At 39.2% G+C, this 12134-nt stretch overlaps 1 protein-coding gene across 2 annotated transcripts; it reads right to left on the bottom strand.

Moving 5' to 3' along the window:
- Window positions 1–8051: 8051 nt before the first annotated feature.
- mrpl28 (mitochondrial ribosomal protein L28) lies at window positions 8052–11906 on the bottom strand. 2 transcript variants are annotated; one of them, XM_021307896.2, is made up of 6 exons: window positions 11781–11906; window positions 10120–10434; window positions 9869–10021; window positions 9643–9777; window positions 9469–9558; window positions 8052–8431 (listed from the first exon to the last, which is right to left on the bottom strand). In XM_021307896.2, the coding sequence occupies exons 2-6, from the start codon at window positions 10402–10404 to the stop codon at window positions 8336–8338; spliced, it is 759 nt and encodes a 252-aa protein (XP_021163571.1). In that variant the 5' UTR covers window positions 10405–10434; window positions 11781–11906; the 3' UTR covers window positions 8052–8335. The 2 variants fall into 2 exon arrangements, with proteins under 2 accessions (XP_021163571.1, XP_012736683.1); XM_012881229.3 differs by having other exon boundaries at window positions 9469–9555.
- Between the last annotated feature and the right edge of the window lie 228 nt (window positions 11907–12134).

Genomic DNA, 12134 nt, shown 5'->3' with positions numbered 1-12134 from the left:
TTGAGCCATCTGTTTTTCCAGTTCTGTAAAAAAATGTGAGACACCATTCATATTTTTTCTTTTTTTTTTATTCTTTCACTTTTATCACACTTATATATTCAGATTGTTAAATAAATTAGTTTAGCTCTCTAAGTGGAAAAAAAGGGTAATGGCCCCACTTATTGAAATATGAATTAATCGGGATAAACTATTTTCTATGGGTAGGGTGGCGTGATTACAGCCTGATCTGTAGAATCAAGAAATCATTTAAATTGCACCTGTCTGTCAACATGAAGTAGGCTAAAAGGTCTCAAAAAGCAACAGGTCTTGGGCACACTCGTGGCGCAGCAGGTAGCGTGACCCATATACGGAGGCCTTAGTCCTCGACGTGGTCGACCCGGGTTAGAATCCGACCCGTGGTCCTTTGCCGCATGTCTCTCCCCCTCTTCCACCCCCCTTCCTGTCAGCCTACTTTCATAAAAAGCGAGCCACTAGAGCCGCGAAAAATCCCATAAAAAGAAAAAAAAAAAGCAACAGGTCTGCTGATCTAAAGAAATTCAAGAACAGATGAGAAACAAATGTATATTGGTCTGGATGGGGTAAATAGAGCCTTTTGAAGGCTTGTGAGAGAAATTGAGAAAACATGGACTAGTGGTGGTGAACCATATACCAAAATATGATCCAGGAGCATATCTTCTCTGTTATTTACCAAATACTTCTGTGAAAATATTTAGTAGAAGAATCTGACCAAAGGGAAACTTTTTCTGGCACAAAACCAACAAAAGCATTTCAGAATTGGAGCATCATACCAACAATCAAACACGGTGACGTTGGTGTGAATATCTGTAAATGCTTTGCTGCTTCAGGACTTGCTGTAATTGATGGAACCATAAATTACGCTCTTTAGTGGAAAACCCTGAACCACAGTCCGGCCATTAGCTTGTGACCTGTAGCTCGAGTGCGCTTGTGTGATGCAGCGGCATAATGATCTAAAGTACAGCAGAAAAGTTCACCTCTAAATAGCTAAAAAAAATCAAATAAAATAAAAAAGTATTGGAGTGGCCTAGTCAAACTCTATGTAAATAGAGATGACTTATACAAGCTGTTCATGCTTGAAAACCCTCCAATCTGGTTCAATTAAACCAATTCTGCAAAAAAAACAAAAAAACAAAAACAAAAAAAAACAAACAGCGGGTCAAAACGCTTCCATGATGTAAAAGTCTATTTACTTGTTATCACAGATGTTTGGTTTCTGTTGCCAATGGCGAAACAACCAGTTGCTAAGTTTGGATTTTTCACATAGGACAAGGTTAGTTTGGATAGCTTTTTCTCTTCTTAAATTATCATTTGAAAAAACTATATGTTGTGTTTAATCAGGTTATATTTGTCTGATTGTAAGATTGGTTGAATAATCTTAAAACATTTAAGTGTAACTATCCATCCATCCATTTTCTAACCCACTTAATCCCTCATGGGGTCGCGGGGGTTGCTGGTGCCTATCTCCAGCGTTCACTGGGCGAGAGGCGGGGTACACCCTGGACAGGTCGCCAGTCTGTCACAGGGCAACACAAGAGACAAACAGGACAAACAACCATTCACACACACTCACACCTAAGGACAATTTAGAGAAGCCAATTAACCTAACAGTCATGTTTTTGGACTGTGGGAGGAAGCTGGAGTACCCGGAGAGAACCCACGCATGCACAGGGAGAACATGCAAACTCCATGCAGAAATACCCAGGGTTGGACTCAAACCCAGCACCTTCTTCTAAAACAGAAGAAATCTGTAAGGGACATCATGCTACACAGTTTTACACATAGCTTTATACTGTAAAAAGTTTTTTCTTTCTTTTCACAAACAAATAGTTTAATATAATTAAGTGACTAATTCCTATAGATTTATTTTAAATATGCCAGTTGTCCATCTGCGTGCCCGGTTACCTCATCTATTCATTAGAGCAGATGTTGGCTTGAAGCTCTCGTCACTGTTGATTTAAACTGAATGTACTTATCTTACAGCCCTGGGAAACTCCACACCGGGCCAGTTTGCGAAACCTTATAAACCTGGTCTACAAGGAGCAGGGTAAAACTCATTTCCCGAGAAATGATACCACCAAACCTGGATGCTAAAACCTGCCCGAACATGTCCATGCACCCCGTTGACTCTATGCCATGGCCATTCCCTCTGCTAAGTATAGGAAGTAGGTTTTCAATGGTGATTTATTGGTTTTAAATGGGCCGTTTTATAGTACAGTTCAGATAGACTTTGCTAGAAAAAAGAATAAGAACACTTTAGGAATTCCCCATTACTAGCCTTTTCTTCCGACATAAAAGACACCAGACAGTAGGCTAATATTTAAAAAAACAGAAAGTAGAGAAGACCAATACATCTATTTTTGCTGATAAAACAGATTTTCACTTAAAGTTTTGAGTTTGGGCACCTTTTTTAGTCTATATGCTATATTAACAGCTCTTGGGCTTTACTTTAGTATCTTTGCTATGTAGTTAGCAGTCTATACAACTATAGCAACTGCTATAGTTGTATAGACCAAGTGTTGTCAAACTTTTAGTTCTGGTACAAGTGGTGGTTTTCATGCTCCCTAGTGGTATTAAAAGAAAATGTATTATCTACTGATGAGTTAAATACTAGTTAATGAAGTATTGCAAAATTAAGTTTTATGACAAGATACATAGACACTGGAAATGTGCATGCGCAACCAGCATGCAGAAACTAGCAAGGAACGTGCACACCCATAGACCAGTTCATTGTTATTGTCTTGATCCGGGTTTTTCGCGCATGCGTGCCGGACTGGTAGGCAAAAGGCGAACACAATGGTGGACGCAAACAAAGGAAGCGACGAGTTCTCGACGTATTTTTCTTCTTTAGATAACGTATCACAAGATCGTTTTACGAGTAAGTTGATGGTTGATGGTATCAGATTGCCAGATTTATACAGCAAAAGCCTGAAGGGACGGAGCGAGTCTGTGAAATGCTGGCCAAGGGTTCTGTACAGCGACATATACAGCTGCCTTATAAACACAGCAGGCCAGTACAGACGAGAGAGCACGAAAGCGATGAAATCACTGGACGGCTACAATTATTTTATATCGGGAAAAAGGCTCCAGCAACCCCCGCAACCCCATGAGGGATTAAGCGGGTCAGAAAATGGATGGATGTTCAGACATGTTTGTGTAACAGCAGAAAGCGGAGTCGGACACAGACCGGGTCTCAGCAGAGTGGAAGACCCACCACCGGTAAGTTAAAAAAAAAAACATTGTTCACTACGGATTATTTTGGTGTTTTTGTCTTATTAAATCTTTTTCACAGACTCATGCCAGAGGGTTTGCATACATTGTACATGTACGTATATTATTACGAAACAAACGTTTACGTCTTGACTTAAGTATATATCCTATTTTTTTATTTATATAATTATTTAAGTAGAACAATGACCAGTGCAAAATTAAGTTGTATTTACCGGAGATAAAGTGTAGACTGCAAATTCTGTCGCGGTATGATGGCTCCCAAAGTCGATTGGGAGTGTCTGCCTGCATCCTTTTCATTGAAATTATCCATTTCTTTCTTCTTTCTTCGTCCTTCGGTAAACTAAAGCAACGTACATCCGACGATTTGGAATGCCTCTGTGTGCAACCGGGAGCACAACAAGTCGTAGGCATTGTTTAGATTCCAAAAATAAACTAACTAAAAGCACGCTCTAAATCACCCGTTTTGTCATGGTAGTAGACGAGAACAGTACTGTTTATGCCTACCCGCGGGACCCGGATGTAGCGCGGACGTAGCTCGTGATGTCACGCGTGAACTGGTCTATAGGCGTTACATGAGTGCGTCAGAATGATTGGCATGTGGGACAACCAACAAATAAGGTCACACCCCAAGAACTCGAGGGACAGCGGGGAACGTGGGTAAGACCAATCCACTGACCAATCCCTGCCATCTGGACCAAACAGCAGGAATTGGTCAGAGTTTCTACAGGCCGCAGCTCTCATATAGATCTCTTTTTTTTTGTTCCTGTTTCTGAATGCATAATGTATTGACTACTGTCAGGATGGAAACTTTAAGTGGATGACAGTGAAATGAGTACGAGAACCAGTGGTTACTGATCCACGTCAGGCAGGCCAAGTTTCTCTAGGCCTTGCAAGCAACAAAAGGTGCAACACTCAGCAAACATCAAATAGGGATTGTGTTGTTCTGAAACAGAGAAAATGTTGTTATATGGATGGATTCTCAGAAGTGACTGGTGAATGAAGCCAGTCCACCATAAAGCAAAGCAATAAAACCCATAAACTTTATTGATAATGACTGGTACTACATAATAACGCTTTGTGAGGGATATCCCCTGTGCTGGTATCAAATGGTTACGGTTTGAAATGTGAACCGAGAACAATAAAGACAGTAATAAATACTTTTAATGTCGGAACTGCACTTTGCTCTAAAACCTAAGCCTTTTTCTACTGACAGTAGGCCAGGCCTAACGCTTGTGTCATCCATGATTAATACAATGTGTTACTTGGACAGTTTCGTATTTTCTGATGTGGCAAAAAAGCAACCTATTTTTAATCTTGAAGTTAATCAAAGATAAGGTGTCTTATGAGGTAAGATACGTTCAACCAACTATTTAAGACCTATATTGGATGAGTCTGACCTTTTATTAGCAATATTTTGTGGTACTTATAGCAACGGGTACCACATTGCTAAGTGCAAAAGACAAGATGAAAAGTATCTAAAGGTTCAACACAATTCTTTTGGACAAAGAATGGACAATTATAGAGAAACAAGTCCCTACATATTGCATGTTTTCAGGGATCCGTCACTGCTCCAACACAAATTCTGCAAAACAGAAGTCACAGTGGCATAAGTAAAACATAAGATCTGACTTGACTAATGGATTTTCAGTGGAATAAATCAATCTTAATAAATTGCTCTTAAATCCTATACATGCAGCACGGGTGCAACTTGGTTTTTCAACACACAAATGTTCAATTTTGGCCTGATTTTATTTTATGGAACATGTTGCTTATTTTCTAGGCTTGTGATTAGATTTAGCACAGATTTCCAACATTATGTATGGAATGTGATTTAGCCAATTTTTAGATCTGGGCGAGTTTGGAAAAAGAAAATGGGACTTATCATTTTCTCCAAAATAATAATTTTTTTCCCCAGGTTCACATATCTACCATAAATTCATAATTAACCTTTGTGTTAATATTTTTAAATTGTTTTAAGAGGATCAATGTTTCAAGAAAGTTGAGTCTGGAAAAGGTTAACATTCTGACATAAAAAAGTGTTTAGGAGTGTATTGATTCCAGAAGCTGATAATGGCCAAAGTGTTGTCTCCTGACATGTAAAAGCCTAAAATTGAAAGGTGGTGTACTTTCTTTTTCCCATGGCTTTTCTAGTTTTAAACCACAAAACATACTATTTATATAAACCCCTCTTCTCACTGGATCAAATACCTTTTATGGCTTCAGGTTTGGGTAAATAGAAAGATGTGGCTCTATTTCGATTTACCTGAAGAGCTTGTTTTGTTTTTGGATAATCTAGGGGAATAATGAGCGCAGGGGGTCATGAGTCATGAGTTATGGAAAGTATTCAAACTAAAGGTTCAGATATTTAAAGAACAGCAAATCAGGACACTTAAATTATTTTTACTTCAGTGATTACCTTCCACTTGCATGACTCAAATGACATAATGTCAGTGTGACCACACCCACTGTTTCAGGTGATCACATCTCGTTAAGCACTTGCCTTATTGTAAATGCCAGAGATTGATTATTACATTTAGTTGAATAAAATAATTTTAGACTAGTGCGAGCCATGAAAATGAGTATTAATATCTGTAAATATTTTATTGGGGACTGTTTTTTTTACTGTCTACTATAATAACAGTAAAGCCAGTATGAAATGACGGAAACACAAAGTGCACAGACAGCCAATAAAAGACGGGGGGGGGGGGACTGACTCAAATTCACCAAATAAGCTCATTGAGCTTCAGTTTCAAGGCTTGTTTACTTATTTTACATTTGCAGAGTGACAGGGGTAATTCCAGCCACCGCCTATCTATATAAGGACTGCAGCTTCATGCTTACAGGTGCCAGGTACCCACTCTGCATCCTGTTGCATGGTTACAACACCCACGGGAGTCCCCAGGCCAGCAGGGACTCACCACGTCGCCTTACCTCACCTCACCTCATCTCAGCGCTGGAGGCGGATGTGCAACCGCAGAGATGCAGCAGCAACTGTCACTACAGAGCTGAAAGTGAAACTGGGCGAAGAGAAAGAAGCCTGCAGTGGTTTTCACAGTCAGCGCTCTTTTTATGTCTGTCACTACTCACACTGAAGGCTTAAATAAGGCCTTTGGCTAATCCCTGATTCCTTACCTAGGCAGATGTGCTTTTCATCCCAGCTGCTATAAGGGGCAGCTCTGTTACCTGATAACCAACTAAGCCTCAGGCCAGAAATCCTGCAGGTTGTGACACCTTGTGTTGTTTCCAGGCAGGTGTGTGATATAGCTTAATTCATTAGGTAATGAATCAGCTTGTTCTGTACAATGTTCTTGGGTGTTCTGAAAGGTGCTTCTTCAAAATAAAATGTTATTATTATTGTTAATCCCAGATTATATATTCTTTTATTTAATTTCATAAACGGGTTTCAGGGTCTATAACGACCCATCTCGCTTCTTCTCTTCAGGTTAAACTTTTATTAGTTACAGCACATTGGCTCCCTCTGGTGGACAAAGAGCGTAAACTGGGAGGCATTTTGCTTCTGAAGACTCAAATTTCTTTTTATTTTAATGGTGGATGAGCTCACCAAAGTTAATTTAACTACTTTAAATTGCTTTAGCATGCAGTGAGTGCCTTGTAAAAAAAATTATACACCTTGTTTTGTTTAACATTTTGTCACAATCACTGACTTAAGATTGTTTTATGTGACAGACCAAGGCAGAGTGGTGCATGATTTTGAGGTGGAGATTACACACTGCAAAAAGAGAACTAAAAATAAGTAGAATTTTCTTGAAATCAGTGTATTTTTCCTTGATTTGAGCAGGTAAATAAGATTATTTGCCAATGGAATGAGTATTTTGACCCCTAAAATAGTATAATTAGATATACCGCACTTGAAATAAGATGGTGGAAATGAATTGTTCCTATTTTAAGTGCAACATTTGTATTCCATTGGCAAATAATCTTATTTACCTGCTCAAATTAAGGAAAAATGCTGTAATTTGAAGAAAATGTGTCCTATTTCTATTTCTGCAGTGCATTTTTTTAACAGTATTTTCACAAGTGATCTAAAATGCAGTAGAGCATTTCTATTCAGTCTCACATCAATCTGGAATTTGCACAACTACTTTTTGTAACAATCACTGCTGCAAATCTTTTGGAGGTATTTCTAATAGCTTCGTAGAAACTGAACGTTTTAGTTCTTCTTTTCAAAGTCACTCAAGCTCAGTCTGACTGGACGGAGAGCGTCTGTGAACATCAGCTTTCACATCTGGCCAGATTCATAATTAGACCTGGTTCTAAACTTTGAGCAAATTCAAAGTATAAATGGGTTTTGATCTTAATTGTTTCATTGCAGCTCTGTCGGTATGTTTTGGGTTCCTGTTCTGCTGGAAGACAACCTCCACCTCAGTTTTGAGTGTTTTGGATTTTCTTCCAGTATGATCCTGATTTTAGCTCCATCCAACTTCCCACCAACTCTAATCAGCTTTCCTGCCCCTGATAAAAAAAACAAAAAAAAACATCTAGTTTAGGTTGTATGTAACAGTGTATTTTAATGAATTTCTCAGCTCTGGGGTCAGGCTATGGTTTCCTAATCATTTCCAGATGTCTGTAAGGTCTATTCAAAGCTAAGCTGAGCTCAGTTTCATATTATCTATTCAGACAATATGAAACATACATTTTTCTGAGAAGGCAAACAGCCCTCTTTTCTTCTTCATCATCATCAAATTTCCTTACATTGCTGGCCTCTGGAATCCACCAGAACATCCGATGAATGGCTACAGAGAATTTATTTATGGATAAATACAACAAAAATGTGCTTAAACAGATTCTAGTAAAAAAAAAAGAAAGACTTTATTCAATAAGATATTATACATATGTGGTCATAGATCTCTGCTGGTTGGGAGTATTTACACCATGTCTCTTCCCACTGGTTCCTGAAGTGTTTCATTTTCCCTCAGGACTTTTCCATTTGTTATACTTCAACTTGATTGAACGTCTCTTCAGTATGCTTTCACTGCTGAAGCATTATGACGCAAACTCTTAATCCCCGTCTGAGGAATCTGGATAGTTAAACCCGCTTTGGGCTTCTGTCTCCGTCCAGTTCAGATGATCACTTCTTCTCTGTAACATGTGGCTCCATAAGCTTCTTCATTTCGAGCTCCTGCACAAGCTTCTCCACCAAGACCTTAAACTGAGGATCCGGCTCCTGAAACACCGGAATTAGAACAAAAACATAATCAACAGGCTGCAGACATGTAAAAGCAAAATAGAGAATAAAATACCTTACTCTGCTTTTTCAAGACGCAGTAAATGAAAACCTTTTAGAGTAATCTGCTCAAAACGCTGAATGGAGGGTCTAATCTCGCCAGTTAATACGTTTAATATTCCAATTATCAGTCCGTTAAAGTTCCTGATGCTGCAACCTTTTCAAAAGTAAAAGAAAAACAGCTTAATTTAAACTTAAAACGTGTTTTAAAATGATTCGGTTCCCCTCTTTTCTAGCGATAAACCTATTAGGAAAACATGCTATTGCAACATCTGTGCTTAATATTGCAAAAACAATATCTGTCCGTTTAACCATGTCAGCCAACTTAGCTTTTCCTCATCATGATGTTCTCACTCCTTTACACGAGCTTTAGCCTTTCAGTCACTAAAATCTAAATCAGTTTTATCACAGAGAGTGAGTTAAGAGACGATCACAGAACATCAACAGTGTTGTTTTACTGCACTTTAAAGCTGAGGAGCATCCCAGGATACACAAAACATTTTGCCCCATTTATAACAGAAACTCCCAAGAGTGACTTCCTGTCCATAATTTAAAATAGGATATTTCCCATTTTGATAGTTTTTATTAATAGTCTAACTGAATGAATGTTTTTTTTGTTCCAGGTAGCTTATAGCAAATAATTGGATGAATGTGAATTAAATCAGCGCCATGAAAACTATAAGGTAAAAGGAGTCCATATTATGTGCTTAGTTGCATTTTTAGCAAAGCATTTCAGTTTCAATGAGGCTGTAGTTGTGCGCCAGAGGTTTGTTGTATGGTACTCTTGAACTTATATTAAAATTCAGTGCTGTATCCCCAAAAACAAATGACTTCCTTCGTGCTGTAGTTGAATTTCTTACTCAGTTTTCTTATTACCTATGCGAATGTTTGCAGCTCATTACCTCAAACTGTTTTGAGTTGATTAAACATTTAATAAAATGTCCTCACTGTAACAGAAAGACAACATGGCTTGTTACCTTGTGCTCCAGCAGCCTCTGTTTCTCCACGGCCTCCTCCAGAGTCAGACCCACCCACTCAGCCTCCTCCTCTGGGATCTCAAATTGCTGCTGACAGAAAACACAAAACAGGCCTTGATGTCTCTCCAGGAGCTTAAAGGAAAAAGGAAAGTCTCAAAATTCATGGTGACCAACCTTGTATCTGTTGTAGATGGTCTCTCTTTTGGCCGGGTCGTCGGGGTAAAGCTCCTTGTCTCTGCGTGCCAGGCGGAGCAGCATTGCTCTCTTCAGGTCCATCCCCAGTTTAGAGTTCAGGTCCTCTTTTGGTGTCTAAAAAAAGTGGTGGACACTAAAGTCAGGGAGACATATTAATATGAAAAAGACTTTCACAGACTTGAACAGGGCCCCGCACTAAACATACTTTCAGGATATAAAAGTCAAAGCCAAAGGCAGCGTCGATCAGGTCCAGAGTGCGAGGTGTCACTGTGATGGAGAACTTGTGGTCCAGGATCTCGCTGTAGAACTCTCTCTTAAGCAGCTGTGGTTTCCAGGTTTTCTTCAGACGGTTGGACATCTGAACAAAAAACGGGTTTCAGTGAACTTCAGATACACGGTGCAACTCAAGACTGGCAGCGGCATCCACGGCAGGAACATTTCTCCCTGCAGCCTTACCTTGTCATTGTTGGCATATCTGTAGCCAGTTATCCAGCCCTCTCCACCCCACAGGCCATCCTGGGACTGTGGGGGATAGTAGATGGGGATCGGGACGTCCTGCACGCGCTCCTTCAGCCCAGTCTTGGGGTTTGCTCTGTGCTGGACCCCGAGGGGCCTCCAGTGAACCGGTGTGGGCTCTTTTTGTTCAAGGGACTTCAGATAGTGTTTAGGGAGACGGGCGTAGATGCCCTGCTTTAGTCTCAAAGCATCCCACAATTTAGGGGGGTATTTATGAAGGGGCATGACGGATAAGTTTCCTTTTCACAGTTCAATCTGTAAGAGAGAAGGGAGACAATTTAAATCCACAACATTTATTTTACTGGGAATAGTAATTCACAAGAATAATCTTTAAGATTATGAAGAGAATTATGTTACAAATGTGACGTTATGATCATTAATGATCAAACGGCCATTAATGTGGGATACTTTATCAGCAGTGTGCCTTTTTATACTGAGTAGAAAATAAATGGAATCTTCTTTGCTTTAAATATCCATTCAGAGTACTGCTGTGGCATCTTATAGCTGCAGGATTCAAGCAACGTCAAAACCGAAACAGAGGAAAATTCAAGCAGACAACGAAGAAGCTGCAGATAATTTAAAAGATCATCATCAAAGGAAACTGCAGCGCCATCACAGCGGTCATCTTAAACAAAAAGTCCAAGCCTCGACTCTTCCGTCAGTCCCGTTTAGTATAGTTTGCGACAACTAAAGAAAATGTATTGTCATTACGCGATCCCATAATGAAATGTTTGGTGAGGCAGATACCGGGTCAGAATGCCCATATTACCCATTTTATGCAGACATGTGCTAGGTGACATGATCTTCCATTTTTATTTTTTTATTTTAAAACAAGTCGATTGTAATGGCCAACTACATCACCACTCCTTGGCAGCCAATGGGCTCATTTTCAAGTAAAAAAATCAGACAGCAGTGCAGTAAATTTAGTTACAGAATTTTGCAATTTACATGGATGTCTAAACTTTTACATCAGATCAGAAACCTGTGTAACCAGTAGTGTGTCTGTAACATCATTCTCAGCAGGGGTGGATAGCCCTTAGAGCTATGATCACATTATAAGAGAAATAGCTCTGAATGACATAGATTTGAACCAAGAAGTTGATTCATATGAATTGTTTCATTCAAAATTGTCTTAATATAAGAGTCAAGGTACCAGAGTCCAGGTCGCTTGAGGGCAGGACTGTAGAAAGTTTCTGGTCAGATATGCACTGAAGTCATCAGAGAAACTGATCTTTTTTTTTTTTCATTTTACGAGTGAAAAATATCACCAGTTAAATTTTATGATATTTCAAATTATCCACATGCAACTGTATGAACTATTGTTAACAGATCCACCAACTGATTGTTAGCAAAACGTTGTTAGTGTGACTCTACAGCTCTGTCAGGACCAACAATGAACCTTATTTCTTTCTGAATGCTGTAACTATATGTAAATGACTCAGATATAGTTACTAAGCGAAAACCAGATAAACACAATCAGGTACATTTCATAAGGACACCAGTTAGCCGGCAGCTAGCATAAAAGACACAAACACCGGTTATTCCACTACAAAAATAAAAGTCTAAATACGTCACAAGGTGAATAATTTAAAGGGTCTTACCGGGAGGTTGCAAAACAGACAGTTCCTCTTCCCACAGGGACAGTTTTTATTTAGTTTTATTGCAACATTCAAGCTAGCAAGGACACCATGCACCGCTACGCTGAGTGACTCTTCTTCTTCTACGGATGAGTGGCAGAAGGCGCTAACTGCAGTGCTGCCACCTACTGTCAGTTAAATGTCACTGTTGCTCTCATTGGGAAACAACGAAAAGAATAGAAAAATGAAACAAAACATTAGATAAAATAAAAACAAGAGATCATATATTACAATAACCCTTTGTTGACTGACTGCCTGTCAGAAATCTATCCCATTTATTCGTGGTACGTAACATTTTCTTAAACTTAAAATTTGTTG

The sequence above is a fragment of the Fundulus heteroclitus genome, chromosome 18 (genome assembly GCF_011125445.2).
Source record: "Fundulus heteroclitus isolate FHET01 chromosome 18, MU-UCD_Fhet_4.1, whole genome shotgun sequence".
In the NCBI taxonomy this organism is placed as follows: Eukaryota; Metazoa; Chordata; class Actinopteri; order Cyprinodontiformes; family Fundulidae; genus Fundulus; species Fundulus heteroclitus.
This window is presented reverse-complemented; position numbering and strand designations above follow the sequence as displayed.

Bases quoted from the DNA above. Each gene is read 5' to 3' on its own strand.
- mrpl28 (XM_021307896.2), bottom strand. From the start codon at position 10,404: ATGCCCCTTCATAAATACCCCCCTAAATTGTGGGATGCTTTGAGACTA. The intron at 9,559-9,642 runs GTTGGTCACCAT...GTTTTCTGTCAG, and splicing joins CCATCTACAACAGATACAAG to CAGCAATTTGAGATCCCAGA. The intron at 8,432-9,468 runs GTAACAAGCCAT...CCGGTGTTTCAG, and splicing joins AGAGGCTGCTGGAGCACAAG to GAGCCGGATCCTCAGTTTAA.